At 38.5% G+C, this 19,643-nt stretch overlaps 1 protein-coding gene and 1 pseudogene across 2 annotated transcripts in view; both read right to left on the bottom strand.

The window, feature by feature from the left end:
* The window catches only part of LEPR (leptin receptor), an 87,440-nt gene that overhangs the window by 43,087 nt on the left and 24,710 nt on the right, over positions 1–19,643 (bottom strand). For both annotated transcript variants that reach the window (XM_043575195.1, XM_043575196.1), the window contains exon 6: positions 2,463–2,671. In XM_043575195.1, coding sequence (XP_043431130.1) covers positions 2,463–2,671 — 209 coding nt within the window. The remainder of the gene's footprint in view (positions 1–2,462; positions 2,672–19,643) is intronic.
* Positions 2,100–2,230, bottom strand: LOC122482180 (annotated as a pseudogene).

The following is a 19,643-nucleotide window of genomic DNA, read 5'->3' as shown; positions in this document are numbered from 1 at the left end:
AATATCTCTTGGAAGCATTGGCACTACTCAGTCCGCCCACTTTGTGTCCCATCTTCCTAACCAACCTACTCTGATCAGGTCTACCCCCTCACCAATCCACTGAAAGCGCTCTCTCTTATCAAGATCACCACCCTTTTCCAAATCCAGTATCAGCTGTCTGATCCATTTCACTCCACCTCTCAGTGGCATTCCACATATCTGCTCACTGTTCCTGCATGGTTCCAGGCCACCATGTTCTTTTACTCCTCTTTTCCCTCTGACTGCCTCAGTCTTTCCCTCGCTGAACTCTAAGTGGCTGATCTTATTCAATCCCATAAACATCTATACACCAAATACTCCTGTATATATCTCCCTTGAACTCTAGGATCATATGTCCAAATGCCTACTCAGCATCTCTTGGGTATCTATAAGCATCTCAAAATTAATGTGTCACACCTGGTCCTCCCCAAATCTCCCCATCCCAGTACATGGTACCACTATTCACTGGCATGCTCTGGTCCTAGCCTGAGTGTTATCCTTGGCTCTTCTCTTTCCTTCGTACCAAATCCACTAGAAATCTCAGATAACACCATCTCCCAAATAAATTCCAACTATGACCATTTCTTTCTTCTCCATTGCTACATCCCTAAACCAACTAGATCATTCCAATAACCTTCTATCTGAGCCTTCGGATTCCACTCTTGTACCTATCCTTCCTCTTTTCCCCATCAACTTTCTTCTCCACATGCAGAGCAAATTTTAAACATGCACACAGACACACATACCTGACCATATCACTCTCCTGGTTCAAAAGCTTCCAGTGCAATTGGGATAAAATCCAACTCTGTAACTCTGGCCTACGATATGAACCCAATAACTCTCCGACCACATCTCCAGATATTCCCTTACCTCATTCAGCCCAAACATAGAGGCCTTTTCTTTGGTTCCTCCAACTGCCAAGCTCATTCCATCTCAGAGGTTTCACGGGTGCTATTTTTCCTGCATGGAGCACCTTTTGCTCTGGAATTTTACACAGTTTTTTCTCTTTCATTTAGCCCAACTGCTATCTCCCAAAACAGGTCTTCTTTGACCTCCATAGCTAAAATAATAGTCACTACACCTGACACTCTCCATCTCTTACTTCTTTTATGGAACTTAAAATTTTGGGACATTATCATATATGCCCAAGCATACGGAAAGATTTTTTTTTTCTCAAAAATCATTGCTGAAAAAAACCAAAACTCTTTCTAAGTTTCTTATAAAGTCTATCATAGAACTTCATCTTAACTTTTATTTTTTTAAAAAAATATGCAATTCAATTCTGGCTCCAGGTGCTTCTAAAAATCACCTGAGAGAATTAGTTTTAAAAAGAGAACATAACAATATTTTATAAATATTATGTATATTTTTTCCTGTGGTATAATTTCATGATGGAATTGTTCAGGCATCATCATAATTATGTTGTAGAGACCAAAAATATATCCCTAGAAGACAAGTTATTTGAAAGTCCTAATGTTAAAATATGATGTCATATGCATTCATGTATCATATGTCATATGCAAATCTACATATGCAGATGTCATGCTCAGTAACTTAGAAAGAAATGAAGGTGAGGCTATGTGAAAAACCGTGTGAGATGCCTGGAAAAGTGGCTCTTGTGATGTCAAAAACAATGATGCAATGATGCATGTAAGAAGTTTGTATACAATGCTTTCAAGAAATACAAGTGGAAAATAGTAACACTGTTACATTACATATTATATATATGTACATACACAAAACTGGGTTAATAAACACATTAAGTGAACACTTGCCTATCTTATTCACATTTGTAATTATATGTTCAAGTGGATCAAAAGAAACTTTGGGAATCTTTGCACTAAAAATCTGGGCCATAACCTATTACTTGAGTTTTTCTTATAATCAGATTTATACAGCAAATTATTTAGTTGTTTACTTTTTTACTATCCCTGTCTGCTTAATATTGTCTCTGATCTATGAGGCAGAAACTCTGTCTCATTCACCACTGTTTCCCCGGCTCCTAGGTCAGTGGCTGACACACATGAGCCTCTGAGAAATATTTATTGAAGGAAGAAATCCAGGTAAAAAACAAGCTTCTGATTATTTTTGGAAATTATTATCTGATAAGTGAAAACAGGAATAACCAAACGACACGTATCCATTGCACAGATCCAGGATTTAAGAAAAAACGTTTTTACACTTGATCTTAGCCAAAAGGCCGAGAAGCGATAAGAAAAAACATTTTTAAGAAAGAATTTAACAACTTCAGAGATATATATATTGTGATTAAAACATTCTAGAAGCTACTCTTAATAGTTCCTCATACCACATTTACCATCCTTACAGCTCTGGTGAAAGCAAGATAAACTATTGAAAAAAAAAAAAAAACATTTTGTGAGCAATTTTTAACCTGCTTGTGTGACTGATGTTTAGATCTATTATCTCTTTTATACACAACTTACCAACATTTATGGGCTGAACTGACATCATAGGTGACTGAAAAATTACTCCACCAGACGTGATTTTGAAATACATAAAAAGAGTGTGGTTGAGTTTGGCTGTGGGCACAGGCACATGGCATTCACAGCTGTCACGAACACTGCAGTTACACTGAAGAGTCAGAAAACTGCCCTTTTGGGGGACCGGAAGTGACTCTTCTAACACTTCAGGCCTATGTGAAAAAAGAAGAGATAAATATTAGTGTAGATGTGGCATGTACTGGATTTACTAAAAATGTATGACAAAAACATCTGTGCCTCCAGCTTAAAAGGCATCTAGGGAAAAACAAAGGATGCATTATATCAGAGATACAAACATAAGAGTTAAAGCAGGTTAGCCATTAGAAAGAATATCAGCACAGGGGCACTTGGCTGGCTCCATCGGTAGGGCATGTGACTCTGGATCTTGGAATTGTAAGTTCACGCCCCATGTTGGGTATAGAGATGACTTAAAAATAATAAAAAATCTTAAAAGAAATAATACCAGCAACAAGGTACTGAAGCAATAGTGAAGTACCAAAAAGGAAAGAGAAACTGTGATCCTAAAACTCTATATCCAGAGAAAATATCTTTCAAAATAAACATGAAATAAAGGTTTTTTTCAAGCATACCAAAACTGAAAGAATTCGTCACCCATCAGGTGTGTATTATAAAAGCTGCCAAAGAAAATCTATCAGGCAAAAGAAAATGATAGCAGATGGAAGACAGGTTTCACACAAAGAAATGAAAATAACTTTAAAAGGGTATTTACTTGGGAATGCAAGCTGGTGCAGCTGCTCTGGAAAACAGTAGAGAGGTTCCTCAAAAAACTAAAAATAGAACTACCCTATGACCCAGCAATTGCACTACTAGGCATTTATCCATGGGATACAGGAGTGCTGTTTCGAAGGGACACACGCACCCCCATGTTTATAGCAGCACTATCAACAATAGCCAAAGTACGGAAAGAGCCCAAATGTCCATCAATGGATGAATGGATAAAGAAGATGTGGTATATACATACAATGGAGTATTACTCGGCAATCAAAAAGAATGAAATCTTGCCATTTGCAACTACATGGATCGAACTAGAGGGTATTATGCTAAGCGAAATTAGTCAGAGAAAGACAAGTATCATATGACTTCACTCATATGAATACTTTTAGAGACAAAACAGATGAACATAAGGGAAGGGAAACAAAAAGAATATAAAAACAGGAAGGGGGACAAAGCATAAGAGACTCATGAATATGGAGAACAAACAGGGTTACTGGAGGGATTGTGGGAGGGGGGGTGAGCTAAATGGGTAAGGGGCACTAAGGTAATCTACTCCTGAAATCATTGTTGCACTATATGCTAACTAATTTGGATGTAAATTTAAAAAAATTAAAAAAAAAATAATAAATATGGAAAACTGAGGGTTACTGGAGGGGTTGTCGGAGGAGGGATGGGCTAAATGGGTAAGGGGCACTAAGGAATCTACTCCTTAAATCATTGTTTCACTATATGCTAACTAATTTGGATGTAAATTTAAAAAAATAAAAAAATAAAATTAAAAAAATAATGTGGAGAAAGTTAAAATGGGATTTTTGAAAAGCCTATACACATTTATTTTTGTTCTGTACTGAAAATAAAGACAAGGAGAATCCTTTCCAGATCAAGTAATGAAAATTCTCTAGTTTTTAGAGCCTCTACTCCTTTACCATAGTTTTCTAAAAAATTTAATACCTATTTTAGGATCAATACTTTGTCCAAATTAATATAAGGAGGATTCTGGGGGATGAAGTTTAGAATTAGCAAAAATAAGAAGGGTTTATATTTTTCCAAGAAAATAGAAAAAAAAAATCACTGGAAAACAGATTCTTGAATTTTTTCAGTTATTCTAAAATGTCTTGTCTGTGGAAACTATCCAGTTTTCAAAACAACATTATCCTCGGATCTTTGTAACTAGAGCATATTTATTAGATCATGATTTTTTAAAAAAGGGTATTTACTGACTGCTTAAAGCAAAAATAATAACCATGTAGTGTAAGGTTTATAACAGATAGAAGTAAAACATATGACATTGGCTCCAAGCTTGGGAGTGCGGGACATAATGTAAGTATGCAGTTGTAATGTTCTCATGTAAGTATAATATTCCTCGGAGGTACATAAGTTAGACTGTGATGAGTTAAAAACCTGTATTACAAATCCTAAAGCAACCACTAAAATAACAAAACAAGAAGTTATAGCTTTGGAATCACAATGGTCAAGTCAATAGAGTATTAGTATAGAGAAAAATAGATGAATGGAACAGAATAGAGACGAAGACCTATATGGACAACCAGCTTTCTAGAGAGGTACAAAAGCAGGTCTGTGGAGAAGGGTGGTGAGCAATGGGACATCTATACGCAAAACAAAACAGATTTCAATCCCTACTCACACCAGATTCAAAAATTAATTCAAAATGGGTCATCAATTCAAATATAAAATCTAAAGCTATAAAACGTCTAGAAGAGAACACGGGAAAAAAAATTTGTGACCTTGGGTAAGGTAACATGTCCTTAGATGCAACACCAAAAGCATGATCCATAAAAGAACAAATTCAGATTGGACTCTTCTCAAGATTGAAAACTCCTCTGAAAGAAAGACACTATGAAACAACAAAAAGACAAGCCACAGACTGAGAGAATACATTTCCCAATCATCTGTCTAATAAAGCACTTGTCTCCAAAAGATATAAAGATCTCTCAAAACTCAACAATAATAGGGGCTCCTGGGTGGCTCAGTTGGTTAAGCGTCAAACTCTTGGTGTCTGTTCAGGTTATGATCTCACGGTTCGTGGGTTCAAGCCCATGATGGGCTCCACCTGCTGGGGATTCTCTCTCTCTCTCTCTCTCTCCCTCTCTCTCTCTCTCCTTCTCTGCCCCTCCCCTGCTCTCACTCTCTGTGTGTCTCTCTGAAAATAAATAAAATTTAAAAAGGTTAAAAAAAACCTTGCAAATGGGGAGAGAGTATTAATATTTAGACATGATCACTGCCTTCAGAAATCTTGCAGCCCTTTTGGAGGGAAAAACTGTAAGTGATAAATATACAAATTCAGTGCAGGGAAAGCAATGCTTTAGAAACTCTGCTAACTAGCACATACCTGAAAATTCAGATATAAACACAACATGAAAGAAATGGGCCTGAATCGTTCATACATATACCCCTAGTATTAAATGTTGTGAATTATGATAGATTTTCATGTTTCCTGAGGTAGACTTTAGTATTACTTTAGACCTAAAAGAAATCAATCAAGAAACAACATTTCCAGGCCTTTTAAGGTGCAAATCAGTCTATTGGGCGCTGTGTAAGGGATAATCCTATTGTGGGAAGCACACTAAATTAAACTGAGACCTAAAATTAAGTCCTGTTTGCTTATGAGCCATAGTCAGAGAGTTCCTTTTGTGAGCTTTGGTTTCCACAATCAGTAAAACAGAGAAAAATGCCTGCACTACTCACCTTTACAAGGCTATTGTAAGTATTAAAGAGGATAACATAAAAGGATTTTCGAAAACTTTAAAGTGCTATATACTCATAAGATACCATTTTGGGTTTTTTTTAATATGAAATTTACTGTCAAATTGGTTTCCATACAACACCCAGTGCTCATCCCAACAGGTGCCCTCCTCAATGCCCATCACCCACTTTCCCCTCCCTCCCACCCCCCATCAACCCTCAGTTTATTCTCAGTTTTTAAGAGACTCTTATTGTTTCCCTCCTTCCCTCTCTGTCCCCCGTGGTCTTCTGTCAAGTTTCCCAGGATCCACATAAGAGTAAAAACATATGGTATCTGTCTTTCTCTGTATGACTAATTTCACTTAGCATAACACTCTCCAGTTCCATCTACGTTGCTACATAAGGCCATAATTCATTCTTTCTCACTGCCAAGTAGTATTCCATTGTATATATAAACCACATCTTCTTTCTCCATTCATCCACTGATGGACATTTAGGCTCTTTCCATTATTTGGCTATTGTTGCAGGTGCTACTATAAACATTGGGTTGCAAGTGCCCCTATGCATCAGTACTCCTGTATCCCTTGGGTAAATTCCTAGCAGTGCTATTGCTGGGTCATAGGGTAGATCTATTTTTAATTTTTTGAGAAACCTCTACACTGTTTTCTAGAGTGGCTGTACCAGTTTGCATTCCCACAAGCAGTGCAAGAGGGTTCCCGTTTCTCCACATCCTCGCCAGCATCTATAGTCTCCTGAATTGTTCATTTTAGCCACTCTGACTGGCGTGAGGTGATATCTGAGTGTGGTTTTGATTTGTATTTCCCTGATGAGGAGTGACATTGAGCATCTTTTCATGTGCCTATTGGCCATCTGGATGTCTTCCTTAGAGAAGTGTCTATTCATGTCTTCTGCCCATTTCTTCACTGGATTATTTGTTTTTTGGGTGTGGAGTTTGGTGAGTTCTTTATAGATTTTGGATACTAGCCCTTTGTCCAAAATGTCATTTGCAAATATCTTTTCCCATTCCATCGGCTGCCTTTTAGTTTTGTTGATTGTTTCCTTTGCAGTGCAGAAGCTTTTTAATTCATGAGGTCCCAAAAGTTCATTTTTGCTTTTAATTCCCTTGCCTTTGGAGATGTGTCAAGTAAGAAATTGCTATGGCTGAGGTCATAGAGATTTTTTCCTGCTTTCTCCTCTAGGATTTTGATGGTTTCCTGCCTCACATTCAGGTCCTTTATCGATTTTGAATTTATTTTTGTGAATGTTGTAAGAGAGTGGTCTAGTTTCATTCTTCTGCATGTTGCTATCCAGTTCTCCCAGCACCATTGGTTAAAGAGACTGTCTTTTTCCATTGGATATTCTTTCCTGCTTTGTCAAAGATTAGTTGGCCATGCTGTTGTGGGTCCAATTCTGGAGTCTCTATTCTATTCCATCGGTCTATGTGTCTGTTTTTGTGCCAATACCATGCTGTCTTGATGACTACAGCTTTGTAGTAGAGGCTCAAGTCTGGGATTGTGATGCCTCCCGCTTTGGTTTTCTTCTTCAATATTACTTTGGCTATTCGGGGTCTTCTGTGGTTCCATACAAATTTTAGGATTGCTTGTTCTAGCTTCAAGAAGAATGCTGGTGCAATTTTGATTGGGATTGCATTGAATGTGTAGATAGCTTTGGGTAGTATTGACATTTTAACAATATTTGTTCTTCCAATTCATGAGCACGGAATGTTTTTCCATTTCTTTGTATCTTCTTCAATTTCTTCATAAGCTTTCTGTAGTTTTCAGCATACAGATCTTTTACATCTTTGGTTAGGTTTATTCCTAGGCATTTTATGCTTCTTGGTGCAATTGTGAATGGGATCAGTTTCTTTATTTTCTTTCTGTTGTTTCATTATTAGTGTATAAGAATGCAACTGATTTCTATACATTGATTTTGTATCCTGCAACTTTGCTGAATTCATGTATCAGTTCTAGCTGATTTTTGCTGGAGTCTATTGGGTTTTCCATGTAGAGGATCATGTCATCTGCAAAAGTGAAAGCTTGACTTCATCTTTGCCAATTTTGATTCCTTTCATTTCCTTTTGTTGTCTGATTGCTGATGCTAAAACTTCCAAGACTATGTTAAACAACAGCTGTGAGAGTGGACATCCCTGTTGTGTTCCTGATCTCAGGGGGAAAGCTTTCAGTTTTTCCCCATTGAGGATGATGTTAGCTGTGGGCTTTTCATAAATGGCTTTTATGATCTTTAAGTATGTTCCCTCTATCCTGACTTTCTCAAGGGTTTTTATTAAGAAAGGATGCTGAATTTTGTCAAATGCTTTTTCTGCATCGATTGACAGGATCATATGGTTCTTATCTTTTCTTTTATTAACGTGATGTATCACATTGATTGATTTGCAAATGTTGAACCAGCCCTGCATCCCAGAAATGAATCCCACTTGATCATGGTGAATAATTCTTTTTATATGCTGTTGAATTCGATTTGCTAGTATCTTACTGAGAATTTTTGCCTCCATATTCATCAGGGACATTGGCTTGTAGTTCTCTTTTTTTGCTGGGTCTCTGGTTTGGGAATCAAAGTAATGCTGGCTTCATAGAATGAGTCTGGAAGTTTTCCTTCCCTTTCTATTTTTTGGAACAGTTTGAGAAAGATAGGTATTCTATGTCTCATAGAATTCCCCAGGGAAGCCATCTGGTCCTGGACTCTTATTTGTTGGGAGATTTTTGATAACTGATTCAACTTCTTCACTGGTTATGGGTCTGTTCAAATTTTCTATTTCTTCCTGTTTGAGTTTTGGAAGTGTGTGGGTGCTTAGGAATTTGTCCATTTCTTCCAGGTTGTCCAGTTTGTTGGCATATAATTTTTCATAGTATTTCCTGATAATTGCTTGTACTTCTGAGGGATTAGTTATAATAGTTCCATTTTCATTCATGATTTTATCTATTTGGGTCCTCTCCCCTTTCTTTTTGAGAAGCCTGGCTACAGGTTTATCAATTTTGTTTATTTTTTCAAAAAACCAACTCTTGGTTTCATTGACCTGCTCTACTGTTTTTTTTTTAGATTCTATATTGTTTATTTCTGCTCTGATCTTTATTATTTCTCTTCTTCTCCTGGGTTTGGGGTGTCTTTGCTGTTCTGCTTCTATTTCTTTAGATGTGCTGTTAGATTTTGTATTTGGGATTTTTCTTGTTTCTTGAGATAGGCCTGGATTGCAATGTATTTTCCTCTCAGGACTGCCTTCGCTGCATCCCAAAGCGTTTGGATTGCTGTATTTTCATTTTCATTTGTTTCCATATATTTTTTAATTTCTTCTCTAATTGCCTGGTTGACCCATTCATTCTTTAGTAGGGTGTTCTGTAACCTCCATGCTTTTGGAGGTTTTCCAGACTTTTTCCTGTGGTTGATTTCAAGCTTCATAGCATTGTGGTCTGAAAGTATGCATGGTATGATTTCAATTCTTGTATACTTATGAAGGGCTGTTTTGTGACCCAGAATGTGATCTATCTTGGAGAATGTTCCATGTGCACTCGAGAAGAAAGTATATTCTGTTGCTTTGGGATGCAGAGTTCTAAATATATCTGTCAAGTCCATCTGTTCCAATGTATTATTCAGAGCCCTTGTTTCTTTATTGACCATGTGTCTATATGATCTATCCATTTCTGTAAGTGGGGTGTTAAAGTCCCCTGCAATTACCACATTCTTATCAATAAGGTTGCTTATGTTTGTAATTGTTTTAATAATTTGGGGGCTCCCGTATTCGGCGCATAGACATTTATAATTGTTAGCTCTTCCTGATGGATAGACCCTGTAATTATTATATAATGCCCTTCTTCATCTGTTGTTACAGCCTTTAACTTAAAGTCTAGTTTGTCTGATATAAGTATGACACTCCAGCTCTCTTTTGACTTCCAGTGGCATGATAAATAGTTCTCCATCCCCTCACTCTCAATCTGAAGGTGTCCTCAGGTCTAAAATGAGTCTCTTGTAGACAGCAAATAGATGGGTCTTGTTTTTTTCTCCATTCTGATACCCTATGTCTTTTGGTTGGCACATTTAGTCCATTTACGTTCAGTGTTATTATAGAAAGATATGAGTTTAGAGTCATTGTGATGTCTGTATGTTTCATGCTTATAGCAATGTCTCTGGTACTTTGTCTCACAGGATTCCCCCTTAGGATCTCTTGTAGGGCTGGTTTAGTGGTGATGAATTCCTTCAGTTTTTGTTTGTTTGGGAAGACCTTTATCTCTCCTTCTATTCTAAATGACAGATTTGCTGTGTAAAGGATTCTTGGCTGCATATTTTTTCTGTTCATCACATTGAAGATTTCCTGCCATAACTTTTTGGCCTGCCAAGTTTCACTAGTGAGATCCATCACGAGTCTTATCGGTCTCCCTTTATATGTTACAGCACGTTTATCCCTAGCTGCTTTCAGAATTTTCTCTTTATCCTTGTATTTTGCCAGTTTCATTATGATATGTCATGCAGAAGATCGATTCAAGTTACGTCTGAAGGGAGTTCTCTGTGCCTCTTGGATTTCAATGCCTTTTTCCTTCCCCAGATCAGGGAAGTTCTCAGCTATTATTTCTTTAAGTACACCTTCAACACCTTTCCTCTCTCTTCCTCCTCTGGAATACCAATTATGCATAGATTATTTCTCTTTAGTGCATCATTTAGTTCTCTAATTTTCCCCTCATACTCCTGGATTTTTTTATCTCTCTTTTTCTCAGCTTCCTCTTTTTCTCAGCTTCCTCTTTTTCCATAATTTTATCTTCTAGTTCACCTATTCTCTCCTCTGCCTCTTCAATCTGAGCTGTGGTTGTCTCCATTTTATTTTGCAGCTCATTTATAGCATCTTTTAGCTCCTCCGGCTGTTCCTTAGTCCCTTGATCTCTGTAGCAATAGATTCTCTGCTGTCCTCTATACTGTTTTCAAGCCCAGCGATTAATTTTATGACTATTATTCTAAATTCACTTTCTGTTATATTGTTTAAATCCTTTTTGATCAGTTCGTTAGCTGTTGTTATTTCCTGGAGATTCTTTTGAGGGTAATTCTTCCATTTCGTCATTTTGGATAGTCCCTGGAGTGGTGCGGGACTGCAGGGCACTTCCCCTGTGCTGTCTTGAATAACTTGCGTTAGTGGGCGGGGCCACAGTCAGACCTGATGTCTGCCCCCAGCCCACTGCTGGGGCCACAGTCAGACTGGTGTGTACATTCTCTTCCCCTCTCCTAGGGGCGGGATTCACTGTGGGGTGCCGTGGCCTGTCTGGGCTACTTGCACACTGCTAGGCTTGTGGTGCTGGGGATCTGGCATATTAGCTGGGGTGGATCAGCAAGGAGGGGCAGGCTCAGCTCACTTCTCCTTCGGTGATCCGCTTCAGCAGGGGCTCTGCGGCACCGGGAGTGAGTCAGACCCTCCGCTGGAGGGATGGATCCACAGAAGCACAGCGTTGGGTGTTTGTGGGTGTTTGCGCGGTGCAAGCAAGTTCCCTGGCAGGAACTGGTTCCCTTTGGGATTTTGGCTGGGGAATGGGCGAGGGAGATGGTGCTAGAGAGCGCCTTGTTCCCCGCCAAGCTGAGCTCTGTCTTCCGGGGCTCAACAACTCTCCCTCCCGTTGTCCTCCAGCCCTCCCGATCTCCCAGCAGAGCTGTTAGCTTATAACCTTCCAGATGTTAAGTCCCGCTTGCTTCTGAACACACTCTGTCCGGCCCCTCCGCTTTTGCAAGCCAGACTCAGGGGCTCTGCTTGGCCGGCAGGCTGCCCCTCCGCCCCAGGTTCCTTCCCGCCAGTCCGTGGAGCGCGCACTGCCTCTCCACCCTTCCTACCCTCTTCTGTGGGCCTCTCGTCTATGCTTGGCTCCAGAGAATCTGTTCTGCTAGCCTTCTGGTGGTTTTCTGGGTTATTTAGGCAGGTATGGGTGGAATCTAAGTGATCAGCAGGACAATCACTTAGCATCCTCCTACGCCGCCATCTTCCTCCAGCACCTGCTCGCAACAAACGCATTATTTTTTTAAAAAAGCATTTCCATTCAGAAATTTCCCAAACTACCACAACAGATAACCCCATCATGAAACTCTAAAAATCAATCTAAAACTAATTCTCAAAGTGTTCTATACAGGGGTGAGAAAACTACAGCCCACAGGCCAAATAAACTTGTTTTTTGTACAGCTTGTGAACTAAGAATGGTTTCTTACATTTTCAGAAGGTAAAAAAAAAAAAAAGAGGAAGAATGTCCTGTGATACAAGGAAATTGCATAAAATTCAAATTTCAATGTCCATTAACATTCTCAAGTTTATTCATTTATATATTTACTTATGGCTACAAGGTTGTGACAGGGACAGTATGGACCACAAAGTCTAAAATATTTGCTATCTGGGGGTGCTTGGGTGGCTCAGTTGGTTAAGTGTCCAACTTCAGCTCAGGTCATGATCTCACGGTTTGTGAGTTCCAGCCCCACGTTGGGCTCTGTGCTGACAGCTCAGAGCCTGAAGTCTGTTTCAGATTCTGTGGCTCCCTCTCTCCCTGTCCTTCCCCCATTCATGCTCTGTCTGTCTCTGTCTCTCTCTCTCTCTCTCAAAAATAAATAAATATTAAAAAAAATTTGTTTTTAAATATTTGCTATCTGGCCCTTAAAGAAAACATTTTTCAATCCCAGCTATTGGCCAAAAACATTTTGTACTCCTTACTGCTGGGTACTTGAAAGGCAAAGGACACAAAAATAAAGAATCCACATTAAATATATCATCAAATTTCATTATATAGCATATTTACAATTGACATAAAAACAGCTAGAGGATCATGATCTAATTCAACTTTTCAAAGAAAAAGTAAGAAACTGAATAAGAAACTGAGGCTTGGAGACCATACAGACCTGAAACTCATTTGAAGCCTATGCTTACATGCTCACTGCTCACTTCATTGTGCCCAACATATCTTATTATCACAGGAGACATTTCACTGCTACTGTTGCCATTTTATTTAGGGGATTCATAGAGACATCGGTAGCCACAACTAAAAACTTATTATAATCTGAATCGTCTCAATATTTCTATAAATCAGAACTTTAAAGAATTAGAGAATTATTTCAAATTACTTTTTCCATGAGGAAAACATTAGATATTTCTCATATGTGTGAGAGCATAAGCTTTTCAAAGTTTGTGTGAAACCTGGAATACATGAGCCTTGTTATTGTCAAAGCCTTTGTTATTTGTCAAAGTCAGCATAAGAACTTCTTTTACCTTCCAAAAGAAGTTTGAAGTTATTTGTGAACATCAAACAACACTCTAAATTTTGATCATTTTAATGTATAAGGATTAAAATGATGATCAAATTTTTAAAGTAAGAAAGAGATACTTTGGCTTAAAATAACCAAAACTTAATAATTTCTGAACTCCTTGAAAACTTTTTATGCAGCAAAATATCTTATATCTTGCCAGTACACACATAAATTCAGTGCCACTATTTATTTAATCTCTATATGGGAGTAAACTTTACTTAGAAGTGAAAATAGTAAAGAAAAATTTTTTTTCTCAAATTTTACATTTGGCTACTTTGCAAATTTCATCACTTGGGCAATTTTTCTACTCAGAAGTTAGATATACAAATATTTATTACTGAAATTTCATTTCTGGTAGCCACGGTGGTTTACAGAGAACACATTCTGTCCTCTGACCTTCTGTCAAATTATTCATTCCCAGAATTACTTTTCCATGAATGTATTAAAACTTCTCTAAGCAATGATCTCCACTAAGTTACTACAGAAATAGCATCAAATGGTGCCATCCAAGTTCCTGACTGTGACATAAACTGAGAGCAAACTACAGTAGACAAACCAATACATAGGAATTGTTTAAAACAGTATTACTTTTATATATCATTTGAACAGGTCACTTTAAATCTATACAACTTTTACCAAATCTATACAAATTTACCCAAAAAATCTACCTTGCCAATCCCCAAAATTTCAAAGACCAGGTTAGTGTTCCAGACTGGTCTTGTCATCATAATCACCTGGACACTTGTTAACACTACATTCCCAGACCCTCCATGAAGAATTCAGTAGGTCTGGTGCTAAAGAATCTGTTTTCAAGAAGTCATAGATCAGTGGTTCTCAAAGTTTTGTCCCAAACCAGTAGCATCAGTATCACCTGGAACTTGACAGAAATGCAAATAACTGGTTCCACTTTACATCTTGTGAATCAGCTCCAAGTGAGATTAACAGCCTAGATAAATCTCATCAAGGAGACAAGTTTAAGAAGCATTTTGTAAAACATGAAGTATTCTTCAAATGTAAGATAGTGCCAAACAAATGGAAAATCAACAAGGATAAAAGAGACAAAGAAAAAAGAAAAAGAAAAAGAAAAAGAAAAATAAGACTGAAAACAAAAACAAATGAACCTTAATGTATATCAAATTAACAATACAACCATGTGGGTAGAGGGGGAGGGATATCCTAATTAACTTTGGAACACAGTATTTTGACCTTGTAACCCTTCGCCTTAGCACAGGCAAAATGAGTGTAAACAAATACTAGCAACTCTAGTTAGCATGCTTGTTTTTCACAGTGGTATAGGTTACCAATTCCAAAACTACTTTACATGTATTCCACGACTGAGCAAATGGGTTATATATTGTGGGAAATGGAAGCCAGGTTTCTTACTGGTGGAAGAAAGAGAAGAAAGAAGGGCAAGGAAGGGAGAGGGAAGGGGAGAGAAGGAGTGAAGAAAGGAAAAAAGGAAAAGGGAAGACTAGAATGTATCATATGGTTTGGGGCTAAAATGGGAGATATTAGGGGCACCTGGATGGCTCAGTCAGTTAAGCGTCCAACTCTTAGTTTTGGCTCAGGTCATGATCTCAAGGTTCATGAGTTCAAGCCCCACATCCGGCTCTACGCTGAAGGTGAAAAGTCTGCTTGAGATTCTCTCTCTCTCCCTCTCTCTCTCCCCCTACCCCTGCTGATACACTCCCACTCTCTAAATAAATAAATAAACAAACTTTAAAAAGTAATAAAATGGGAAATGTTAGTATGAATACCTACTCTTAATATATGTATATACAGATACAGAAATATAGATTTGTGTATATTATATATAAACCTTGCATATATTGTGTACGTACATACATGTATCCAGTACATACATACACGTATCTGAGAAGGCCCAGATGTTTCAACAATGCCACTCAAGTAACAATGAGCATCTAGCTCCCAGATACTGCTTTGTAAATACCATTCTCCAATAAAAAGGAAGCAGGGCTCCTTGGAGAAATGGCTGACTCCAGTGTTACGGCAAGGAAAGTATAAAATCAACCTGAAACATCCTGTAGCACTAAAGAGTAAGGAAGTCCTCAAAAAAAAAAAAAAAAAAAAAAGGTGGGACACATCAAAATGACACAGGGGCCAGCTTCAATAAGTTCCCAGTGGTCAAATATGGGGCAATTTGACCAATAATATAAAAAATGAAAATAACTGATTATAGCTTATAAAATGAGAATCCATGAGGGGTGCTGGGATGGTTCAATAGACTGAGCATCTAACTTTTGATTTTCACTCAGGTCATGATCTCATAGTCATGAGTTCAAGTCCTATGTTGGGCTCTGCACTGACAGGGCAGAACCTGCTTGGGATTCTCTCCCTCTCTCTCTGCCCCACCCCACTCATGCTTCTCTCTCTCTCTCTCTCTCTCTCTCTCTCTCTCTCTCTCTCAGAATACATACTAAACTTTTTTAAAAATGTGGGAGTGGCTTTAGAACCAGGTGATGCACAGGGGTTAGAAAAATTTGGAGATGTGTGATAAAGAAAGCCTAAATTGTCTTGAATAGACTGTGAGTGGAAATGTGGAGTTTGATGACAGTTCCAGTGAGGGCACAAGAGGAAGTGTGTAGCAGACTGGAAACTGGAGGAAAGAGAATGTAATGTAAAGACAGACAGCTAAGTCACACATCCACAGTTACATGGGAAGCACAGTCTACCTACTGAACTGGGTGATCTGCTGCAGGAAATTTCCAAGCAGGTGTTGAAGGTGCCTCTTGGTTTCCTCTTGCCACAAGAGGAGAGGTACACATTGAGTAAAGGGTGGTTAAACAAAAGAAACCAAGACTTGAGAGCTATGAGATGCCTGGCCTCTCCAGAGGGTAAAGATGTTAACACTAGGAAATGGCTTCTAAGCAAAGACCAGGGCTTAGAGATCTGTGGGCTTTTGTCTAATGGGGTGAACCCCAGTGAGAGCCACAGAAGGCTGTATGGTCTTGTGAGAGAACACAGTAGCAGACACACTGCTAGCTTAGACTGAAAGGATACAAAATGAAATGGACCCATTGGACGTCCAAACTTGTGCTGACAGGAAGCATATGAGAAAACTCCCTGGCTGCAGAGATATGCAGCCTTTCATGAAAAACAACCTCAGAGGACAGAGCCAAGAAACATGGAGAATTAATTATTCCTGAGGTTGAGGTAATAGAGGGAATAAGCCTAAGGTGAGGAGGAGGGGGGATGGTCAAAGAGTGGGATCCTTGAAACTGAACTTATAGACAGAGCATGCTTACCAGTAATGACAAGGTCTACAGTAGGTCCACGAGAATGGGTGAACCAGGTCAGGTGAAAAAACAAGAATAGTGAAAGAAAAGCCTTTAAGAAATTGATGATCATCCATATAGAAGTGGAAATCACCAAGAATGGTGACAGGGTAACAGTAAAGAGACAAGGTAAACTAGGTATTAGCAGTTACAAAAGTCTAAACACCTTGGATGACCCTTACTTATTCTTCCAGTTCAATTTCTCACCATCCCCCAGCTTTACAACCCAACCACACTTAACTTTTCTTGTCCACAATGTCCAGATGTGACTGTGGGACTTTGCAAATGCTCTTCATTCTACCTGGTTCATTCTCTGCCCCCTTGTAACCCAGGCAGATAACTTCTAGTACCTGTATATGTTTTCACAAGTCCTTATGTTTATTACATCACAGCACTTTCAAATTATTATGTTCTCTGTCTTTACTGTTAGCTCCAGAAGGGTGAGAGCTGTGTCTGAGTTGTTCAACATGGTTCCTCACACTGAACTCAGTGGCTGGTGCACACAGTAGGATTTCTCTCCCAGGTCAAAGGTAAAGCGTCGAAAGAAGTAGCCTATTTCTATGGTATCTCTCCTTTGGATTCTTTGACAAACATTAATATCTGAGCTCAAACAATGCTTTCCCTTAAGGGACATATTTATAGGGCTTTAAATCCCTTATAAATGTTAGGTTTTGGTTCCTTTTAAAAACCATTCTTATTTACACATGGAAGCATTTGAAAGATTTCTCTCATGAACTCTAAAGTCTGCAGAAGGGCATTTTGATTAAAAACTCTTCTTACAGTAACCACCTTTATGGGTTTTCTCTTCCACGGAAGTCTTATTCATTAAACTGACCATCTCTTCCTCATGATTTGAGGAGTCTTATTTAAATTATTTAGAGAGGGGGCGCCTGGGTGGCGCAGTCGGTTAGGCGTCCGACTTCAGCCAGGTCACGATCTCGCGGTCTGTGAGTTCGAGCCCCGCGTCAGGCTTTGGGCTGATGGCTCGGAGCCTGGAGCCTGTTTCCGATTCTGTGTCTCCCTCTCTCTCTGCCCCTCCCCCGTTCATGCTCTGTCTCTCTCTGTCCCAAAAATAAATAAACGTTGAAAAAAAAATTAAATTATTTAGAGATACAGTGCCCAGAGATGCAGACAACACAGAATTTAAGGCAGAAACAGCATTGACAATTGGTAAAGTGGATATATTAACCCAATCATACAAAGGAGAAAACAATTAATATGGCAAAAAGGAGTAAGAAAAAAACCCACAATGTTCCTCCAACTGCATGCAATTATGACAAGTTTTCCTGTACTGATATTTTTAGAAAATTGAGTTCAAAATAAAAGCAGGTCAAAAGAATCTGCTAAATTCATCATGTAAGTTGAAAAATCTAGTTAATTTATCATAATTTTCTCATTTTCTGAGTCTGACCCAGAAAAACCATCATGTAATGAACAGACCAATGGTTACCTGGCTGACTGAAGTGAAGTGAAAATTCTCAACTGTAGCTAAGTTACTATGCAATTTTGTAATGTTCCAATATATTCATGTATATTTTTTTCTAAAAATGCAGACCTCAAGACTTAACTATAGTCTATACATAATAGTAAGATTTTGATAATAACAAAATGTAAATACTTGCACATGGTCACAGAGCTCTTAAACCAAGCATGCTGCCCTAGCTTGCTGACAATATCTGAAATTCTCTTGAATGGGCACCCAGTGAGTTTTTGGTCACCATCCAAAATATTTAGGTCATCGTAGGAATGTGCTACATTGCAAAGTAATTCTTTTCTGTGAGCTAAAACCTATTTTGCTCAATAAAACAGGAAATTTTCTGTTCCAAACTTCAAATATATCTTTATCTACCACAGTGCTTCCTTTCTTTCCTCAGTACTCAAGGTTGAGGTGAGCTTCCTTCATTTTAAGACCAACCTTTCACCTGTGCTTTTTTCCTGGAACTTGTTTATTTAAATATTCACACTCTGTTATAGATCTTCAATAGTCCCCCTTCTACTATATCTTCAAACTTTCCCTCCCTGCTGGGTCATTATCTAGAAGCAAGCTCACTCTCTCCTGTCCTTTAAATGCCCACCCTTGGCTGTGCATTACCCATTATTCCTCTGTCCTTCCCACTTTACAATCTCCACTACTTTGGGGGACTCTAGAGGTTTATAGCTCAGTCATTTCTATTTTGCACATTTTTCTAGGTTTCTTGGCTGTCCAGAATTTTGTGCCGCTGAAACACTGGCAGCTAGGGCACCTTTTCACCAATCAGATAGTCCCCTTCAGGATCCTCGCCTTAATGTGAATTGCACAAAGAAGCAAAGGCTAGCAGGGCCTTCTACAGTCATCTAGAATTAGAATTCAGCTGCACAAGTTATCCCCACCTAAGGCTTCCACAACAATCTTGTGTTCCCATGGCTTCATGTGCCTCCCAAACAGACAACAGTAACCACTAAAACTGAAGCCCTATACCTATCTGCCCCAACCACCAGCCTGTGATGCCTCAAAGGCAGAAATCATTACTATCTTTTTTTCTCAGCATCTTTAAGTTTCTTTCTTTTCAAATTATTTTTATTGGGGTAAAATATACATAAAATTTATCATTTTGAGTATACAGTTCAGTGACAGCAGTACATTTACACTGTTGGGTAATATAAATCCAATTCCAGAACTTTTCTCATCTTCCTCAACTGAAACTCTATACTTATTTAAAGAGGACCTCCCATTGCCCCTACCCCTAGTCCCTGGTAACTACTATTCTATTTGACTCATGTTTATATGGACAGTTTCTAGCATGTCGCCCCTCAGTGGTATGATCCCAATAACTGCAGAACTGAAGGAAATGAGTCTCTTTCTCCTTGAGCATCCCACAAAAGGACAAATTAGAAAAAAAATTTAAAGAGCTAAAATTTACAGAGGAATCATATGTATTAACACTGGAATTATTAGAACACTTGAATGATGTGTTAGCTAGAATTCTAAGTGTATGGCTATCTCAAACCACCATCTTGGCTCTCTAGCTAGCACAAATAAATATTGAGCACTTCTATTTTTAAGCGAATAAAATGATCAAATATGAAGGAAAAAATCTACCTGAAAAAGAAACGTGTAACAAGTTTTTCCCCTCCACTC

The sequence above is a fragment of the Prionailurus bengalensis genome, chromosome C1 (assembly GCF_016509475.1).
Source record: "Prionailurus bengalensis isolate Pbe53 chromosome C1, Fcat_Pben_1.1_paternal_pri, whole genome shotgun sequence".
NCBI classification, from domain to species: Eukaryota; Metazoa; Chordata; class Mammalia; order Carnivora; family Felidae; genus Prionailurus; species Prionailurus bengalensis.
Note: the sequence above shows the minus strand (reverse complement) of the source record. Positions and strands in the feature narration are given on the sequence as shown.